The 22,195-nt window shown below is 37.7% G+C and overlaps 1 protein-coding gene across 1 annotated transcript; it reads right to left on the bottom strand.

The window, feature by feature from the left end:
• Positions 1 to 862: 862 nt before the first annotated feature.
• On the bottom strand, positions 863 to 20,615 carry LOC121945817 (ubiquitin-conjugating enzyme E2 E1). Its single transcript, XM_042490161.2, has 6 exons — positions 20,459 to 20,615; positions 16,810 to 16,993; positions 14,316 to 14,366; positions 6,756 to 6,888; positions 2,422 to 2,569; positions 863 to 1,152 (listed from the first exon to the last, which is right to left on the bottom strand). Exons 2-6 carry the CDS (start codon positions 16,962 to 16,964, stop codon positions 1,055 to 1,057), a joined length of 585 nt encoding a protein of 194 aa, XP_042346095.2. The 5' UTR covers positions 16,965 to 16,993; positions 20,459 to 20,615; the 3' UTR covers positions 863 to 1,054.
• Positions 20,616 to 22,195: the final 1,580 nt, after the last annotated feature.

Raw genomic sequence — 22,195 nt, 5'->3', positions numbered from 1 at the left:
CTTTGTATTCTCTCTGTGAAGCTCAAATGTTTTAAAGATAAAGTTTAGCATGAGACAGAAAGGGCAAATTTATGCCAACAGATTGAAGATAAATACAGCTTTCGTGACCTTGACTGCTCGGCACGATGTCAGAAAGGTCACTTTTTTCAGTTTTATTATCTCTGCAGAAAATCGAACACATTTACCCACACTGAGGGGGAGACGTCATCATCACCCTTTGACTTTGGCTTTTAAATAAACTTTAGTTTGGCTTTTAAGTGAACTTAATTGACTTTTTATTTATACAAGTCTGTTTCAGTCTTACTACTTTCTATATGATTTTATTACTTTTTACACATTTGTCATTTTACTTGGTGTCATTGTACTTTTATTTATCTCTTATTTACAGTTTGAGTATTTTACTTATTTATCTATTTATTTTTATTATTGTTATTATTCTTTTTTCTAATTCTTTATCTCTATTTTTATTGCTATTATAATTTTATCTATTTGAGCACTTTTTGTAAGGCCATTGCCTTGTTTGTTTTTTACTTACTTTGCTTTTTCTTTGTTGCTAATTTTCAGGTAATTTTTTTACTTATTGTGTACTATGTTTTGGGCCATTTCTTCTTAAGTTTCTTCTTGCTTTTTTCCCTTGTTTTTAAAAGAAATCTAGTCAATCTGATCAGGTTTCAAAGGATTACAGTAAAGTAAATTGTTGCTAAGTTTTAAAATAAAATTAAAAAATAAAAAAGCTTTCAAAATAAATCTTCTATTATTAATTCAAGTATTCAGGGTACTTCTGTGAGTGATAACTGCTCATTTGTGCAGCAGGACCCTTTAAATAACTGTAACAAAGAAAAAAAAAGGATGCAGACAAGACTTCCTTTCCATTGTGTTCCTTTATTACCATATTTGTGGAGATAACTTAATCAGGAAGCAAAAAATATACCAGACAATAAAGTACTAAAAATCTGAGATAGAAATAACCCCCCAACACAAACCGCCCGGAGCCCCCCACCCCTCCTCCTCCTCCTCCTCCTCCTCCGTCTCCCCGCTGTCGTCCTCTGTGGGTTTATGTGGCGTATCGCTTCGTCCACTGTTTGGCTGTTCGGTCATGTTCCGCTCTGTTAGTCGTGTACTGGGTGGCGATGCTTCCCACCAGGGGGTCGGCTGAACGGAAAAACAGGTTTTCAAGTTAAATTCGTCCGCGTGTAGAAATGATAATAAAGGCTATAAAAGACTTTAAAATATACGCCTCATGACGATTACATTTGTTTTGTTGAATTTCCTTCTGGCTCTTAACATTTGCTATTTCTCTTTATTTATAAAAAAAGAAATAATTTTGGATGCTAATCAAAAATGAGTGAAGATTTTGTCTTGTTAGGGCAGACTTTTTTTGTTTTGTTTAAATCTTTTAATAAAAAAAAAAAATATATATATATAATAATAATAATAATAATAATAATAATAATAATAGTTATTAGTACTATTGTGTAATTTTAGAACTTTTTAAAAAACATTAAACATTAAATGAAATAAAATACAAAAAACACTGGGGGGTAGAACTATGTGTAAAATTGTAGTATAAAATGGCCAAGGAACTATGTTAAATCCAAGCTACACATTAAATATTTTAATTATATTTTAAAGAGGCTAATGGTGTTGCATGTCTGATCTTAGTTGAGTATAAACTTAAGAATTAAGAGATTAAAAAAGGATTTTTTTTCTTACATTTTAAAATAAAATACTTGTTTATTAGCACCATCAGACTCCTGCCACGATCTTTTAAAAAAGAGCACTGAAGACGTCGTCTGTGGCACAAAAATTAAATTTTGTCTGTGACTCCAAGAGACGGGTAAAATATAAAACCTCCTTTCTGCTTCTACTAAAATTGAGAGGCACATTTATAAAATAGAATAGGAAGTCCAGATGATGCCAGGTTTCCTGTCAAGGTGTCGACCTTTGACAGTTTTGCATGCGAGTTTCAGGTTCCGGTTGTTTTGTTAAACCAAGAAAGCGGTTTCTGTAGCATTTAAGACTCTCGAGGTGTGATTTAAATTACATTTCTGAAAATGCACCTCGGCCTGAACACTCTGGTTTATATTTCCTGCCGTCTCTGGATGGACAAATACTTGATGTGACACACTGAGAGAAGTCGAGCGGAAATCTGCGAGTTTTAAAGAAGCCAGAAAAAAAAGAGAAAAAAAAAGCTTTACTTCAGAACATGGCTGTCATGTTTTCCTGCTCCAGAGCGGCTGAATATTGTTCGACTGAGAACAACAGACAGAAACCTTTAAGTCAGCTGCTTGCTGCAACTTGCCGAACACATTAAATCTAACTGTGAACTTTTGTCCACCTCGGCCCGTTTGTTCACATCTTTGATTGAGCCGTTCGGTCGCTGTGTCGGCGCTCGAACCTTCGACACCCTGCGAGTCTTACCTGGGTTACAGTCTGTGAGCAGGGAGCAGATGGACAGCAGCACCTTGGAGATGGTGAGGGCGGGGCTCCAGTTGTCCTTCAGGATGTCCAGACAGATCACCCCCTGACTGTTGATGTTGCAGTGATAGATCCTCGTACGAAATGTTACCTGCAGACACAGAAAAACGTCCAGTTAAAGGTCAAGGTGTGAAAACATTTCCTACTTTGGTTAGTCACAAATATGACCATGAAAAATACACTAAACAGTCGATAAAAATGAGATATGATGTGCAAAGTTACATATTGTAGCAATACTTGACCAACTGAATTCCAATTTTAACTATCACAACAACAAAGCGTCGTATGTGTAAATGAACTTCGGTGAATTTAACTCTATTTTGCCATTGCCCAAATCTCTCTGCTCATCCTTTCACGAGTTCTCATTAATGCTCTCAGGACGGCGATATTTTGCCGCTCCAAAGACAAAAAGATGCTCAAATTATTCCTTCTGCCATCAGGCTTTTAACTCAGGGGTCGGTCGATATTGGTTATTCAGGGCCAATACCGGTTATGAGTACTTAATGAGAACGATAACAGATATTTGGAACCAATATGCATTTCGGTTTGGTTATCGGATTTATTAACTACTAATAATCAGTTTCGGTCCTGGAAAAAAAAAAGTAAAGTTTGACCTCTACAATGCATCCTGATATCTGCAGGTTTTCAACCGCTCAAGTAAAAGCAAATGTTCAAAAATATTTGCTTCTTTCTACTGCATAGACAGCAGTAAAGTACTAGTAGAGAATATGCATGTTTGCAAGCTTTAAAATTTCAATTTCCTGCACAAATGTTACAACCAAAGTAACTTTTTTAGATGCAGTGTGATGATTTACATAATCAAAAAGTTCAGCTAATAAAGGCTCATTACTGTAGAAACTGTTTTATTAATGTAGAAATTGTTATAATAATGATCTTTATGGGGCGATATCTAACTCACCAGGTGTCCGCCTTCACTCTCTCACCTGTCCTGTCCTTCTTTAGCTGTACTATCATTAAAGGGCATAAAAGCCCTAAAATGAAATTAAAAAGTGATAGTGATAATAATAATATTGTTTATCAATTTCATATTAAGATAACAGACTGGACTGTAGTTTATTCATACATAAAAACTGTGACCTTGAGTATTAAACCTGCAATCACTGCGTCACTGAACCTTTGTCTTCTCTGCGGGGCACGAGGCCCTCTGGTGGTTGAAAAGAAGTACTTCTAAATGCCAAAACACTGATGTGACTTCTGCTTTCACAAAATATTATTACAAAAAACAGCTACTTCTGATTGAAATCAGCAATCAGCAATGAAAGGACATGATTATTTACATGAAGTGTTCTGATGAATCACTAAATCAAACGTCAGCGCAGGTCTGCAGAAAATGAAACATCAAAAAGCTACAGATGCATTTGTTTAAGATATTTCACATGCAGCTTTGATTGTCTGACAAGAGCAGCTTGTAAGGGTGTTTTTAAATCTCAGGTTCACCTTTGCCTTACTCACTTCACACGGCTGTTTCCTGCCAATGTTTACGCAGTAAACCTCACACACACACACACACACACACACACACACACACACACACACACACACACACACACACACACACACACACACACACACACACCCCCCGAAGAATCTGCATTCTGTCAAGAATATATAACGTTTAAATGCTGAGTTATATAAATAACAGTTTGCTTTATTTAAAAACAAGAAACAGAAACAAATACCACAATATTAAAATATTACTGAACAGTTCCTTGTTTTGTTTTACTTTTAATCTCTTTGCAACAGGTTGTTTTTATGAACTGTTTTTTTGTTTTGTTTTTGCTAACGTTACAGTTTTCATCAAATCATTTGTTTGATCCCACAGGAAATGAGTCAGTAAAAACAAACATCAGGGCTGGCGTTTTTAATGCCATCATAACAATTAAATTTGTTACACAATGTAGCTTAAGTGGCCCTAATTATCCTGTGGGGACAAACAAATGAACCAGTGTTCATTTTTTCATGGAAAACACAGAACATTTAACATCAACAGTGGATCCAGTGTACAAAAAAATATATATAAGTAAGCTCTTATTATGAAGGATAAAATCAAAGGCAGGAATTAGCTAATATATCACACTGAAGTGTTAAAAAAGAGAAAAGACATTAAAGATGCTCTTCAGGACTTTTGTAGAACAGAGCTTGCGTTTTTCCAAAAATCAGAGGATGTAAATGTGTGCGTTAAAATCGTGTACTGTTGCTGTGCTCATCGCGGGCTCTGCTTGTGTACGTGCTGTTGTGTTGCTATAAGAGAAGCTCTGCATCAGTGAAAAGACAGAAAGCACTTTGTTTCTTTTTCAACACGTCACACAAAATTACAATCTACAGCTAATAGTAAAGTGCAAGTGATCTGACAGAGGCTGCACTTTATTTCTGGTTTGTTTTTCAGTCTAGCTGTATTCTGTATTTTCCCGTTGTCAGCAAAACACATTAAGCGGTCACAAACAACAATTTATCGTTATTTTTCTGAGCCATGGAGCTCAATTTGTGTCCAAAACCTATTAAGACTGAGCCAAACTGCTGATGGACACAGGCCCTGTAGTTTATCTTTTAAGCCAAATCTTCGGGTTAAAAGTAGTCCTCGACCACAGCGCTACTCCTAACTCCTGTTTGAGTAACGGTCAACAGAAACTGCAGCACCGAGCTCTTAAGGAAATTGTTTGGACTTTTTCTGTTTTGTATATTAAAGTTTATAGATGTTGCACTTTCTAAAAGCCATTTACGTCTTCATTAGGAACTAGTTAACTTAGGGCTGAGTACTGGAGGCAGGGGAGGAAAGTCACAAAGTGTTCAGGATACAGAGACGAGTTTGCTTGTTGATTTTGGTCTTTTCATTGGATTTAACAAAAAAAAAGAAAGCAGCAGACTTTTTCTTTATAGGAAAATTTCAGTATTTTTGAACCTGGACCCTGTTTTCCATGTTTTTGTGTTGAAGTGACTAATGGAAACAGCAGTTTTTAAAATCGGTCCAGTATTGAGAGACAGCTGCAGCTGCAAAACAGGCTGCAGAGTAAACCCTACAGGCAACTGAGCACCGTCAATTTTTGGCCTCCTGAAGTGCTCGTTTTTGCCACAGATTGTTATTATATGTGTCTGACAACATTACAGAGAAGATCCTCCAGAGAAATTGAATGTTTTCTTCTTCACAGACGCAGTGTTTTAGTGTGAGGAACAAACAAAAGAGACTTTTCCATATTGTTCTAAATCAGCTAACTATTCAATCAAAATACTGAAAACCTTTAAATAACACTAAGCTACATTTCCGTACTTTCAACAAAACAAATTCTCCCAGCACTCCTCTGTTCAACTCTCACTAACGTTTTCACCGTTGTTTTCCTGCAACAAGCTACCTCTTGTAAAATTTCAGAACGAGACTTCTCCTCGAGCGAGACTTGGTCACAATAACAAACAGATCAGCCAAAGGTAATAAAAAATGTTTAACTTCTCCTCAGGGGATTTTCCAGAATGTTTCACACACTTTCACCCACAAGCTGAGCCTGTCAGTGGTGGAAATATACACTTTTAGTAGATGTATATTGATTGTGCTCATCCAAAAAACACACAATAAAAAGGTAAAAAAGGGCCCAGGTACAAGCTAAACTAAAAGAAACATGTGACAGCAGCAGGAACTCCCCTCCGCCAGATCTGAACTTTCATAAAAAATTCAATGAGTCAGGAAGTCAGTGAGCTTTGTGCAGTTTACTGATGACAGGTTAAAGGTTTCTGTGTAATACGGTTCACTTTACTTCTGTACAGCAATATTTGGTGTTAATGTGAAATATTCATTTAAAGTAATCACATTTTTGTCTCATTGTCTCAATTTTTATATATCAAGTCAGGATACCTCGGATGTTGCAAAACCTGGAGTGACATCACTTTCCTTGCGCTACTTTTTAACGCCTTTCACAAGTATAAACATTTGAATGCTGAGCAAATTTGTTTGATTTCTTTAAAAAAAAAACTGAAAAAAGACAATGAGCAACTTTGTAAGAAATGCTTCAGAAATTAGATTAAAATACTTTTTTGAAAAAGGGGAAAAAAAGGAAAAAATAAGGGGAAAATTATATTTATTACCATCATAATTACATATTTACAACTATGTCATAAAATAATTTTTAAAGCATTTTCTTTATTTACTGATTTTCTTGTACTTTTAACTAATTTCTTCCTAATTTTTTCTTTTTCTCAGGTTTCAAAGGGTTAAATTTTGATCACAGTTTGCATGAGTGCTACCAGACATATAAAACTGATATCAGTACCTTGGGGGGTTTGAAGGGGTAGTCAGGCGTGAAGGCGATGTCCAGGAAGAAGACGCCTCCCTCGTACACGGAGCCCGGTGGTCCCAGGATGGTCGACCTCCACTCATAGATGTTGTCTCCTTTTGGGCCAGCACTGCAGGAACAAAACATTTACTTTCACTTACAGCTGCACAATCACTTCAAGCACCAAGTAATGCAACATCCACACAGGAGTAATGTTCTCTGGTGCTGAATCCTTAACCTTCACATCATCTGAGATGTCAACAAAAATTCAATGCATTTAAATTTTTGTTTTGCAAAAACACTGCTTAGATTAACCTGAATCTGTGCACCATTATTTACATTTGAAGTCTGTAAGAATCAATGTTTATCTTTCTTGTTCCACAGTATTTATTATTCTACCTCACATTGTCTCATCAGAAATGCATCAACACCGGGGAAAAACAAACACACCATTACTGAGGAAACCTCACAGCAAATACAGCATTACAAATAAATAAAGACAGGAAAAAAGACGGCCACACACTGAGGAAGAGTGTCAGTATATCAGTGAAGATTATATGCTTGTGTTGTTTCAAACACACAACTGAACAGACATCAGTGGAGTCACAGATGCAGTGTGAAAGTCACAGATTCATTCATGTACGTGTTTAACCTGATGAATCACTGCAAAGCTCACTGGCAGCTTTCTGGAGTATGTGGGTGTCATATTTTTTCCTACAGTTAAGCAGTTAAACTTCACTGAATATAATTGGCACTTTTTATTCAAGATCTGCGCGATATGTGGCCTTCGAGCCTTAAATTCAACCCAAATGTACAAAATTCATCCTGCAGGAGTTGTTGCTGTATGAACTAGAGCTGCACAATCATGGCCAAAAAGATAATTAAGATTATTTTGATCAGTATGAGATCACGATTGTTTAATGTCTTAAGTCTTTGCATCAAAATAAAACTGGTCGTCTTTCACAGAGTACTGCTTTCACTTTCACATTGTGCTACATTCCTTCACAAGTCTTTGCATCAAAATAAGACTAAAAATAAGGTTCCTCTTTGGTTGAAGTCAGCGTGTTTACTACAGACACATATTCACTGCTCTATGTTTATGTTTTTTTTCTTACAGCGGTCATAGTACCGCGACGTGCAGAGTCGCTGTTCTGGATGTCTGTGTTGACACCGGACGAAGACGACGTTACTGACTATTTTGTTCTCTCCTGTGTCAAAACAACGGATGATGTCGGTTCATGACGCATGATTTTTGTTTTGCTCGTCTGCAGTCGCAACATTCAAGAACGTTTTTCACAGGCTGCTGCTGCAGCCTGCAGGGTGCACGCAGCATTGGAGCTCTTCTGTGAGTGAAGCACACATTTTAAACATCAATATCACAAATGATCATGTTCATTTCAGTAAGAGATGCCAATAATATCGGCACGTCATTGATATCAGTGGATAACGCCTTTAAAATGAAATATTGGCATCAGCCTGAAATGGACATTTCTGACAATGTGCCAGGATGACAAAATACACTTTAATAAATATTTAAAATATGCCCTGCTTTTGGTATTTTCAGGATCGTCTGAGGGAGAGCATCATCAATGCCTGTAAATCTTTACATTTTTGTTTAAAATTTGTTATATAAGAACGTTGCATGTTTTACATGTAACCTTAATTAAAGTAGTTTTATTGTTTTGCCCAGTGAATGTGTACTTTTTTAAAAACATTGTTTTTTTTGGTCTGCATCTGCCACCAGTGGGCCATCAAGATAAGATGTCAATTCCAATACAGGAGAGGCTCGATTTTCTCTGCAATTAGGTGGAAAAACATCATGATCTGCCTCGACAATACATCATAATGAGCCAGAAAGTATTGGCATGTAAGATATTGGCAAAAAAACAATATCTTGCATTCCTAATTTCCTTGTGGGAAGCCAAAATTGTGCTCATGATTAATGTTTGATTGCCTGTGCAGCTTTAGTATGAACCATTTCCATTTATTCCAAAGCTAAAAGGATCAAGGGAAAAGCATCATGGGAAATCTTGTACTTGCACTGCCTTTGATGGATGAAATATAACGTGTGCAACGTGTGTCACATTTCCTGCGTCCTTAATTAATAATCACAATTTGGACATAAAATGTACTACTAGACTCCTGCAAAGTGACTCTCACAGATTAACGACCATAAAAGTTTAATTTTCCCTTTAAATGTGCAGCGATGAAAGTTTCATTTCCCCTGTGCATCATTCAGAAGACGCCTCAGTTCAAAGCAAATCCCCCGTGATGAGTCTACGCCTCATGATCTGTAATCTGTATTGATTTTTCCTCAAAGCAGCCCAGCCTTGATCCCTCTTACATGCAGAACATGTGGTCTTGAACCCCCTGGGGTCACCAGTACAAGACATAATAGTATTGATCCAAACCTGTCGGGGGGGTGTGGGGGCAGATGTTGTGCTCCGCTGTGCTTTTTGATCAACGTTAACATGGACGTTTGGCAGAGTTTCTGTGCCAGCTACGGCACAGAAAATCGATCCAGAGAGCGCAGTTTGGGCTAATTAACTGGGAGTTAAAAGATAAAACGGATGAAAACTTTCTCCACAGGAAAGATGTTCAAGCGGTTGATTTTAACATTCCTTCACACACATTCCTTCACACACACACACACACACACACACACACACACACACACACACACACACACACACACACACACACACACACACACACACACACACACACACACAAAACACCATTTCACTCTTATCTACATCCATGATAAGCCATTAAGACGCTGACACAGGATCAATTAATTCTGATATCATATGAGCCGACATGCTGGTTAACCCACATCAGATACAGTTATGAAAACTGGTGCAAAGAAGCGTTTTTTCCATGAATCAAAGCAGAGTGCTTTAGTTTCAGCACAGCTGGGCAGCAGTCATGTCTGCAGTATGAAACGTAATAAAGATGGAGAACTGAAACAGCCGGACAGCTTGAACTTCAAGAGTTTTCCAGAGTGGCAGCAGCAGAACTCATTACAACTTCAGATAATAACTCCCTAAAAGACAGAGGGACTCAGAAGAAGCGTTTTCATTTAATTAAGTGGATTAATTTAATATAGAGCTGAAATTACGTTGTTTAATCATTAGCAAAAACATTTTTTGACTGCAGTTTCTCCGATGGGAGAATTTGCTGCCTTTTACTGTTATTACATCATTCTGAAGAGAATAAATTTAGGTTTTTGACTGTTGGTAAGAAAAAACAATAAAGTTTAAGATGTCACCTTGGTCTCTGAAAAGTTATAATACATTTTTTTCTCACCATTTCCTTTAAAAACAACTGAGAAAATAATCTGCAGATGAATCAATAATGAAAATAATACTTAGTTGCAGACCTAATAAATCAAAAGATTTGGGCACTATTCACATTTGAACCATTACTGGAACCAGGTTTGGTATCTTTTTTTGGTACTTTACTTTTTCTGTAATGGCAAAAAATTTAAATTTTATTTTTGAAAACACAGCAGGGGTGATGCAGTTCACTAAACTGCAGTTCTGCTCTTTTCTGATCTAACGTAGAGCTAATTTTCTGTCTCTAGCAGGCTTTTATAGAAAGATGGCGCTACAGGGCCACTATAAAGTCCCTCCTTTATGCTTTCTTTACATTTTAACACAGAAGCAAACAACATCATTCTGCTCCAATGTGATTACAGACAGCATGGCAACGCACCAACGTCGGCCTGTAGTGTGTCATATAATGTAAGTGTCCGCAGCCCGTCCTAAACAATAACAATGACACAACATGACAACAACAATCATTTACTGTCCCTGTCATACGGCAGCTGATCTCTTCTTCTGCTTGGAGGGTAAGGAGCTCCTGAATCAATTTTGCAGACATTTAGGACCACTGTTCCTCTTTTTTGAGTCAGACGCCAGCTGCCACTTGCTACTTTTTAAATCTCCTGCGGTGGGTCGTACACATACCACATCATGAAAACGTCACACCTGTACTGGCTGTCCTGTTTATACAGGTGCCGTTTCGGTGCTGTTACTACGTCCTGTGGTGGCTTAAAGGCAGGATCGCTCTGTCCAGTGTGCGTGATATACACAACAGTGAGGCGTTATAACTGTACAATATTCCTGCCTTGAGCAGGTAGTGTAAGGGGCTTCTGTTTTTATGTGTGTGTGCGAGTGTTTGCACACCGATCAGTGATTTTAGGCTATCACCAAAGTAATACAGAACACAAAATAGACCATACGCATGCTGAGAGCTCGGGACGCTTTGCAACACTTCCGCCTTGTCTAAACCCGCCGTTTTCACCCAGTTACACTCTCGGGTACTGACTGTTACAGATGGATTTAATGTGAATCAGCAGTACCCTGAAAAGTAACGCTTTTGGTACCAAACCCTATAAATATACCAATGAATAAATAATCTGCACCTTACTTAATCGTGCCAAAAGCGTTGCTGGACCTCTCAACACTGATTGAAATCTGTACAATAAACAAGTCTCAACTCCACAATATAAAGCCAGAAAGACATGAAGAAACTCATTACTTCAGTTTCATTATCATCATTAAAATTCAGACGTGCTTCCTTCTCCCTCAAGAACAAGTTAAGCTTGAATGTATTTTTGCATTAAGAACATTTAAGTTATTACAAAACACATTATCATTTAAAACGAGGTACTCAATTAAACACAGCTTTTAATCCATCATGTGCAGGGGCAGGTTGTGTTTTAAGCTGTCACACTTCATTGTTGTAATTAGGAAGTCCATTATGAATTTGACTTAATGTCAAAAGCCTGTTGCTAAAACCTGAACCTGCCGTTGTGCTTCAGTGTCAAAACTGTCAGCTGCAATAATCCGCACTTAATCCAGAATTTAAGGCGTTAATTTACACAAGAACATCTTCACGCTGAAGTCATGATACGTTCAGAGACACAAATCGCCTCATGTATGTCACTCAAAGCTTCACTAAATACTCTCAGGATTTAAAGAGGAAATTGACTAAGCACATGCGACTTTCTAATGTTTCTGTTTCCTGTCTTGCAACAACTGGACACATTTTTGTGCAATTTATCAGTAAATTAAACTTTTATAAATAACAATGAACTAGAGGGTATTCCAAAGTAATGAAAATGTTGAATGAAAATGTATAAAAACACATGATTTATGTGACTGCTGTATAACAAAAACAGTCGTCTCTCAGATTGCTGCATTTTTCCATTACAACATTTTGCAATTCATGGCATTTTTGTGCTGTGTGGTGAAGTTAAACATTTGCACATGCCACATGCCTCCCTGCAGCAAACAGCTTGATTTTATAGACAGACTGACGTTAAAATGAAGGCTGGCTGAAGGCTGTAAGGTGGCAGGCAGAGAACACACAGCCTGACGCGCTGTTGTTTTATACATGAGAAAAAGTCTGAAGAAAAGTGGCAGCGATAACAACAAAAATTCAAAATACAAACAGACTCTTTTCCTTTTTTTTTTTTAAACTGTGACTGTGAAGTGTTTTCTTTCGGCTGGCAACAAATACTCAGACTGTGTTCATTTTTGGGATGGTCTGCGGCCTGAGGTGGCTTGTTTGATCTATGAGAGAAATTCCTCTGTTTTATCTTTTCTCTCTTCACTGGGAGGTCAAAGGTCAGGCTCAGCTGCAGAACAGCAGCCCGGAGCAGGAAGGGCTTCAGTGATTCGCCCCGGGACACTGCAGGAGGGAGGACGCCTGCTGCGGTGGGAGCTTGAACCCAGACCGTCTGGTTTTAAGGATAATCTTTAAAACCAACAACACTGAAGTAAACTCAGCTGCAGAGGGTCAGTGCTAAACACCATGTCAATTTAGGGCTGTAACTAATGATTATTTTCATTTAAATTAATACATTTTATTTATAAAGAGTCAGAAAACAGCAGAAAATATCCACCATAATATTTCCACAATACCCAGAGGGTTTGTCTGATAAAAGTCTGGCTACTGCAGTAGTGTTTTTTTTTGCAAATGAGAGTTTGCAGGGGTTTGTCTCCAAACTGCGCCCTCCTCGTCCCTCTCCTACACACCTGTTTTGATACAGATGTGCATAAAAGTTTTCTTTTTTTCTTAAAATACCCACAGCGACATATTCAAATTGCTTGTGTTGCCCCACCAAACACTTAAAACATTCAGATCATCATCATATCAGAAGACGGGCATCAAATAGTCTCATTTCAGAAGCTGGAACCAGCAAATAATTGCTTGTTTACATTGATGATCTGATCATCATACTAGTAGCTGGTGAATTTTCTGCCAACTGACTCATAGATTCATTATATAAGCTACAAATTAATGTTTGAAATGTTTACTTTGGGTTTTATAAATTCCACGTGTTCCTGCGAAAGATGTTATTTAGACTCTTGAATTCGTGCATGATAATTTACCTTTTCTGAGTAGACTAACAAGAAAATATTGTGGTCTTATTAATACACCTGAGGGGACATTAGTAGTAGTGAAGCATTCTGAGTTATTATGGTTTCTGGACAGCAGTTAAAATCTGCCTAAAAATACATTTGGTAATAGAAGATAAACCCACACATTGTATCTGTCAGGCTTTTACAGCCCGTTTAATTCTGAACTAATTAAATAATACTGATAGGTATTAGTTCAAGTGATGTGTAGCCCTGTAAAACGGCTCAGTATTCACTGATAGTGACCTCACTGAACAGATCCGCGTTGGATCCACTTCCACTGCTATTTTTTTAAGTAAAAATGAGATATCAAGGCTAATGAATAATTTTGGCGTACACACAGTTGAGTTGTAATGTGTGATTAAAGCTACATGCTACCTTAAACTCAAAATAATATTCAGTGAGAACAGAATAGAGGGATTTGGATGAGTATCTGTGTTTGGGTATAGTAGTTAGTTTTATACATTGCGTTAAAGCATAAGGCACCTATTTTTATTATTTTATACATTTTACATACATATGCATGGGACTCTTATCAACACCTACAATACTTACATGCAACATCACATGCTATTATAGAGTGCTTTTAGTAATTTTACACCTATCACTATTGTTATATGATATGCTATTGTTATCATTATTACTGTGCACCTCTCCCTCTCTCTTTCTCTTTCCTTTTTGTCATTATTCTAATTTAATTGTTATTTACGGCATCTATTGGACGTCTGTCCGTCCTGGAAGAGGGATCCCTCCGCAGTTGCTCTTCCTGAGGTTTCTCCCTTTTTTCCCCGTTACAGGTTTTTTTGGGGGGAGTTTTCCTTTGGCGATGTGAGGGTCTAAGGGGCAGAGGGATGTCGTATGCAGTGAAGCCCTCTGAGGAAAACTGTGTTTTGTGATAATGGGCTTTATAAATAAAATTGACTTGCCATATATGACACTTAAGATATCTCTATGCTCGGCATCAGAGTGACTGTAACTAACCACAATTTCCCCCCCGGGGTCAATAAAGTGTGTCCGATTCTGATTCTGCATTAATACGACTGGTATTAGGAGATAAACAGTGGGACCAGTGTGTACAACACTGGTCAGACAACAAACAGACTTTAAAGCAAAGAACGAAACCCACCTGCAGTTTGGCGGAGGGTCCAGTGTGATATCAGCCAGCTCTTTCTGAATCCTGCACACAAAAGGAATCAAAAATCACTCCACTGGCAACACGTCATTCTTCAAAACAAAAAAATACCTCCTTGTGGTTGTGTGCCTCTGCCCACCAGTCAAGTTGCAGTTTAAAATAGTATAAAGTTTATATTTTTTCTCCAGAAAAATGGAAGTTATTACTATGTTGACGTGATTGAATCCGGTGAATCATTTCCGGTGAGAAATGGTAAATGGACTGTACTTGTAAAGAAAGCGCTCAAAGCGCTTTCACACTACATTGCCACAAGCTGTCTTTACTCAGAGACTTATTTTCAAAGAGGAGTACAGAGGACTGACATAGAGCTTCATCACATGCTCAATATCAGTAAAACCAATCAGTCTGTGGTGACCAAACCAGATAAAGAGGACGCCCCCACCCCCGCCTGGTTGTCTTTGGAGTTGTTCTAATACCAGTGTCCAGTAAAAAAGTGTAACGTAAGCCATTAGCAAAATGTCTACTAAATAATAAAAAATTTAAAAAGGTTATATAGCATTCATTCTCTGTATTTTTTTTCTTCATTTTTATTTTATTGAACTTTTTTCCACTTCAACAATGTCACCTGTGGTCATAAAAATCAAATAACTCATATAGACAATTAATCACTAAATAAAATTATGATAATTAAAAATTACAGAAATAAAAATAAATGAGTAATTCTAAGAAAACAAACAAGAATATGCATATAAAAAAATGTATTTGTGTATGTTGTGTATGTTTTATGAAGACTTAAACCTGACTCTTGACATAATAATAGCAATCACTTCACATTCATACAGGGTTATTAGTATACAGCTGTTAAAATATTTTTATAACATATATTATATTTTAATGCAATGGTATTGTACTGATACTCAATATCAGCTGATGAGCAATTTTGGGAATCAGAATCAGTACAGGAAGAAAGAAGGGTATCCAAACATCTCTACTTGTCATCCAGGGAGGTGAATTTAAGAGGGTCGACCTTTGACCTTTTGGATATAAAATGTCATCACTTCATCCTTTGATCCTATTACACATTTGTGTGACATTTTGTCATAATTATCGTGTGAGATCTTGAGATATGGTCAAAAACATGTGACGCATGACACTGATCTCTGACCACAAAAATCTTATCATTTCCTCCTCGACTTCAAGTGGACATTTGTTCCAAATTTAAAGATTTTCTCTCGAGACATTCCTGAGATATTGCATTCATGAGAATGAGACGAACCACCCTGAAAACATTAAGTCTCTGGCTGCGGCTGTCGCAGGCGTGGAAGCATAAAAACCGTGATCATTATAAAGACGCCATAAGATGTCCTTCGGCCATGAACAAAATAAAATAATGAGAATCATTCATCTCTGATCTTCAGAGCATCATTATAAAATGTGATTAACACTTTGGATTCATAACTCAAACCTTATTTATCTTGTCAGATTGTGAGTCATTTCATGTCTGCTATTGATTTCTTGTGTAAACGGAAAGCAGCAATGATTGTGGAAGTAAGCTATAACATGATCATCAGTGTGAAAGGTTTTGTTTTGTTTTGCGAGGGGAGAAAAAGGAAGCTTTGAGCTGCTCATTTGTATCTTGTCACAGCAAACCTTGTGACTGTGTACGTTACTGCCTGTTGAAGCTACTGACTGAGAGGAAATTAGCATATGTTCCTCTTTTGGATGGATTTCTTCCTAAATGACAGCAGAACGATGATGTAACATAGAAATACTATAAAACTTTACAGTTGGTGCTTCTTCATTTTTTTGTAATCCAACTTCACTCTAGCTGCAATGTACTGTACGAAAGATTTTCGGCCTGGCCATTATTAGGGCTGATATTTGGCATTCTGCCGATTATCTGTGTCTGCGTTTTCTTTTAATGATCACCGATAAAATCAATTATTTAAAACGTGTCAGCATGAGAGGAACTTTTACTTTGTAAAACTTCAGGGAGCTATTTTTTAAATTTTATTTTATTATTAAAAAATGTTATTAATTAATTATTATTTTGTTTAAATTTTCACTTGACTTTATTTTTTTTTAAATTGCTGGGAACTTGCTGTATATGATGTTGAATATTTCAGTTTTGTTATATTCCGAACTCTAAATATTTACAGAAAGATTTTCCTTTTTAATTGTCGATGCATATCCATTCCAAATACTGGTTATCTGTCTCATTAACTACTAATAATCTGTTTTGGTATTGGACCTGAAAAACCAATATCAGGTCATTTGTCATTTTATCCACACAAGAAATCAGTTAAATGTGGCCACAGTTTGTTTAGTATCATTGTTGAAAGTGGCCTTTCTTCCCAAGAAAAATCTAAAACTACTACCTGAGAGAAATCTGATTGAGGTAAAATATCAGGTGAAACAAGTGAGTGACTGTGAGATAAATCTCGAGAATATAACCGCTCATCACTTCAATCTGGGCTTCTATTTTTACCTTTTGGCGCTGGTGGAAAGCAGCTTGGAGGTCTTGCTCATGCTGGCTTTGCTCTCCCGTTTCTTTTTGCAAAGCGTGTCCCTCTGTCTGGTTTGGCTGGAGGAAGGCGGCGATGAAGAAGAGCTGGTGCTGGCACGGGAATCCTCATCCGACATACCGGTTAGGATTGGAGAAGAGCCGGAACCTGACGGAGAAGAAAAACAGCAGAATAAGTAACACCACAGCTGCAAGGAGGAGGAGCAGTTTCACAATGATTTCTAAATTCTAACCAAAGCAGATGCTAATTTATCCTCCGAGTCACCACAGTCACTGATAGGTTTCATAATTCACAAGCCACTTTCACTATTTATAAACATTCATTTGCATGTTTTCATAAGCAGCTGCGGGTTTACCTGACACCGCAGCTGGTGAGTAGAAATACTGACAAACTCAGTACTCTGGTATTTAAACGAGCATATTTTTGTGATAAAAGGCTCAGAAATCAGTATGTTTTCATGAAGACATTTTTTGTATATTGACAACATTTAATGTATATTGAAAGATCCAGTGTGTATGATTTTGGGGGACATATTGGCAGAAATGGAATATAATATTTATGTTTCAAACCTAACAATTAGCTGTGTTTTTCTACACAGAGAGTAGGTCTTTATATATGGGGCCTTTTTTTTTGCTTTTCACATTGGCCACCATAGTTGACATGAAATTCCTTTACTCAGTGTTTTTAACTGTTTAAATTACAGGGCCTATTTGCTTTTACAGGGGAAGAAACATCTGTGCATTATTAGATCTAGAGTTATCAGAGAAAATAGGTGAGAAAACGTGATTTCACAGGTGCTAGCTTTACAGCCTGTCTATGATTAGCCTACCAGCATCAGAGAAATATTCGCCCCTCATTGCGTCGCTAAGACAGCTTGCCGTTCTGAATAAAAGGTAAGATTGTGAAATGGGGGGACAAAGTGCTCTCGCTTTTGTGCTGCCAAGGCAGGTAGTAACAGTGCTGAATCGAGGTCTATGTTAAAAGGACAGCTGGCTGAATGATATTATGAGTGTGATGCTTTGACAGTGTGCTCTGTATACGACCCACTGCAGGAGATTTATAAACCAGCTGGCAGCAGATGTCAACAAATTGGGAAAAAACAATGAGATTCAGCAGCTCCTTAGCCTCCAAGCAGAGAGCGAGATCAGCAGCCATATAAAAGTGAAAGTAAATGATTGTTATTGACGTTACTACGCATTTTTTTTATTGTTTAGAAAGTGCTGCCAACGTTTGTGTTGCTACATTTACACTGCCTGTATGCCCCTCACCGTTCTGCATATAACTTTCAATCATGGAAAGGGGAGACAGAGTTGCCTCGCCTCTGCGTAAAACGTAAAGCCGCCATGTTACCATGGACAGCACGAGCATGTTTTGTGTTTATGTGCGACCCTCCAAAAGACTTCGAAAGCAGCTGTTAGCAGCAAAGTGGCTAATTCAAAGAAGAAGAACAACAGCTGTAAATGTCTGAAAACTGGGAAAACAATGAGATTTGGGAGCTCCTTTCCCTCCGAGCAGAGGACAAGATCAGCTGTCATATCACAGAGACAGAAAATGACACTGACTGACACGTTAATGCATTTTTTACTGTTTAGAAAGCGCTGCCGATGCACATATCATATGTCACACTAGAGGCAGATGCTTGTGTGTTCAACGTCACACCGGTCATTTTTTGGTTCTGTGTAAAAATGCAAGGGTGGAATAAAGGCTGCCACTGTTGTGTTAAACCTCACCCCCGTCACACCTCTTTTGCTTCCTTGATGCAGCATGCTATCTAAAATCACACACACTGGAGCAACACAATGCTGCAGTTGTTTGGTTCTGTGGAATAATGCAAAGGAGGCAAAAAGGGGACCTCTTAGTGGCTCTATAGCACAGTCTCTGTAAAAAGGGTTATTGATTTGTCACATGTAAATGCTTTATTCAGTACTTTAACCAGTTTGAATCACCTGGTGTTTTTTGTTTTGGAGAGGAAGAGACCCCTGCATATATTTTGGCTCCTGCTAAAAACCTCTAAATATTGAGGACTGAAGAAATTCTAACTGAGCGAAGTTTCAACTGGGCTGCGATCTGCAATCCTCACTGGGCGGGTTTCCAATAACGATTTTAACCAATGGCGATGGATGTTCAAAACATTAGCAGGAACATTTCTATTGCAGACACCACACAAGCAGTCATTATTATACATTATGAGGGATTTTTGGGAGGTGATAATCCCTGATTTCAGGAACTGTGGATTCAAAACTACCGGATGATCAGTTTAACCTTTGACGAGGTATGTGATGCAATAACATCTGTTAAAGCACCTGCTGCATCATGCTCCAGGGTGTCAAGTATTACAAACAAGCACATAGTCACAGCATCATGTGAGCTATTAAAGCCCCCCAAAAAGTGTTCCCATTGCAGTTTTGCGAAATATGGCGTTTTTGAGTTGCCTGAAATACCACCTCATGCGAGTGAAAAAAACTTTTTTGTGATAAATGGGATTTTTTTCAAAATTGATGTTTCCATCAGACATACTTTTATTCCCAATTTCAATTTACACAATTTGAGGGTTAATGGACCCTCGCCTACTGCAATACCCCACTGCATCTCCCTAAATATTGCGTCTTTAAAGTGACTATTTAGAAACATTAATGTACATGTTTCCATAAACAACTGAATACAGCAGGTGGTGATGTATAAACATATACAAACTCCTTTATACTTTAGCATTTAAATTACCACATTTTCGTGTCAGAAATTAATGTGTTTTGATGGACGATTAATGGAAACTGGAGAAAAACAGTGTCAATATTTATATATTTAAGTTAATATTTATATTATACCAATGCAATTATAGTCGTAATCATCAGTTTGTGCGCGTTTGATGGGAGGGGGCGGAAAACAAAGCTGTTAGCTCCTGCGCTTTAATTTTCCGCATATTTAACGACAGCTAACGTTTTCCGTGACGGTGAACGAACTGTTAGCCGAGCTAGCTAGGTGCACAGTTCACACCCGCACGCATTCAAGTTAACCATTTCACACCCGAAAACTAACACTGCTAACTGTACAGCAATTAAATTATAATTAATTTACGAGTAGAGCTATTTTAAGATGGTGGTGACCCCCCCACGAACACAGCTACCTGCTAATAGTCGCCCCCCTCCCCCTCAACTCCAACTGGCAACGAACACTCGGGCCCTACGACTTCAGGGGTCCGACTACTTCTTGGATCGGCGTGTGGGAAAGCTGCTTGCTAAGCATCCTTACAAGTGAACAGACAACCGAATAACCGTGACCTGAATCCATACGTTAATTGTATTTGTTATTTAACTTAAACGTGTATATCAAAACCGGGCACACAAACGTGTATCTCAAAGCTGAATGTGACGACGAAAGATTAAACGCCAGCAGCCAGGAACAACTCCGTTCCAGCACATAGCCGGCGCCCCTTTTCCGTGCAACCAACTAACCACGGCCGGGTTTGTTTGTTTCTTTTCGGCGTGTTTACCGACAAACTGACCCTCGACTTCACCTGGAAACACACGAAGGCGGCGGACCGACTCCTATACTTTGACCACTCGGTGAAACATCCGCCTTAAATGATGTATTTTGCTCGCTAATGAAACTTACCCAGTCTATTGTGTCTGGACCTCCGCCACAGTCTCGGCTGGCTGGTGCCTGTCGCCCTCTGCGGAACGGAAGTAGCCTACCGCGGCTGCAGTGGGCTGAACGGCTCGGTCCTACTCTGGAAACACGCAGCCTACATCATGATAGTTTATACGCGTTAACTCACCAATGTTTATTTAATTTAATTTATTTAATATTATTTGTGAAATCCGACACGTGTTTGCAACAGGAGGTCAAACTCGTGAACTTTGACTCACAGTAATTTCCACATATTGACATGATTTATTCTAAATAACAAAAATAAAATCATTAAGGGACTGTATGTTATTTATGAGAAGGGAGGGGGTGTGCAAAAAGGGGGAGGCATGTCTAATTGATTTTTGAGGCACTGGGGAGAGACTTATGATTATTTTTATATTTTATTTTGAGGGACATACAACTTCACTGCAGATTGTATGGACAGAATGACTTTTGGCTTATGGGAGGGCAATGCAATTTTAAGTGGCTGCATCTTGTATATAAGTTTACCATCGATTTTTAAAGTAAAGGCAGGCTTTCTTAAAAAAAAGTTCTTTAAAAATTTTTTTTAAATTAATTAATTTATTTTTTTCAGTTTTTAGTGAATATTAAATAAAACATGCCTGCCAAACCTGCAGGCCTGCCAAAAAATAATTTGCCAGAATTACACTATTTATTATAGCTAGAAACTGCAAAAACAGAAATTGGATTTTCAAATTTCAGAACAATCCCTGGACACATTATATGCGACAAACACTCACATTAGAGAAAAAAACAAAACAAAACATGGGTTTACCAAATCTGAGCTTAAAAGAGTGATATTTCATCAAAATATTTCCCCTCTTTTGATAATTAAAAAACAGTCCATAAATTAATATATTTTATACTGACAGACCATAAAAACTCTTAATTTATGAGGTGTTAATTAAATTCTGGCCATTATTTTAAAAATCCTGAAAGAGTGATGTGTTGTTTACTATATTCAGAGGAAATATAATTAAACTTTGGTGATGACTACATCACTGGCCACAGAAACTGAAAAACCCACTAAAACTGATCACATCTGACTCTAAAAATTACTCATCATGGCAAACAAGATGTTATTACAGGACCAGTGAGTTAAAAATATTACCTGCATAAAACAGCTGAAGAGCACACTTAAACACTTGTGATAATGAGGATAACTTGTATTTTTGTTTTAAAGGATTCTCACTTTTTGCATCCGTCAGTAGCAACCAACAATAAAACTTTCTTATTATGAATGCCTCTGGCGCAATAACTAATAAATGACATATTAAGAGATGTGTAAGGTCGAAACGCAGAAGTTAAATGAGCCGTGAAGAACATCATGTACTGTTACCTGCTGGTGGATTTTAAAAGGTTAGTGAGGTGATCTCAACGTGTAAAGAATGACAGTAGCATGTGTTCGTCTTTCACCTCTTTAAAAATCCTGAATTAAATCCTGCACTGCCCATTCAGGTGCTTTAAATCTGAAGGAGAAACATTTCACACTTCGTCTGTTTCAGCACTTCATTGAGGCTGTATGATGCATTCATTGAGGAAAACCAAAGATGCAGGATTCACAGTGAAATCAACTTATGTCCCGTGGGCCAAAATCTGGCTCACAGTAGGGTGCCAGGTGGCCCACCAACCATTTTCTAATTCACAGCTGATGCACACTGGGTTTGTATATTTATAATTAAGAGGTGCCACAGTGGAAAA

The sequence above is a fragment of the Plectropomus leopardus genome, chromosome 11, assembly GCF_026936395.1.
Source record: "Plectropomus leopardus strain MGB_pleo_1.0 chromosome 11, ASM2693639v1, whole genome shotgun sequence".
Classification (NCBI taxonomy): Eukaryota; Metazoa; Chordata; class Actinopteri; order Perciformes; family Serranidae; genus Plectropomus; species Plectropomus leopardus.
This window is presented reverse-complemented; position numbering and strand designations above follow the sequence as displayed.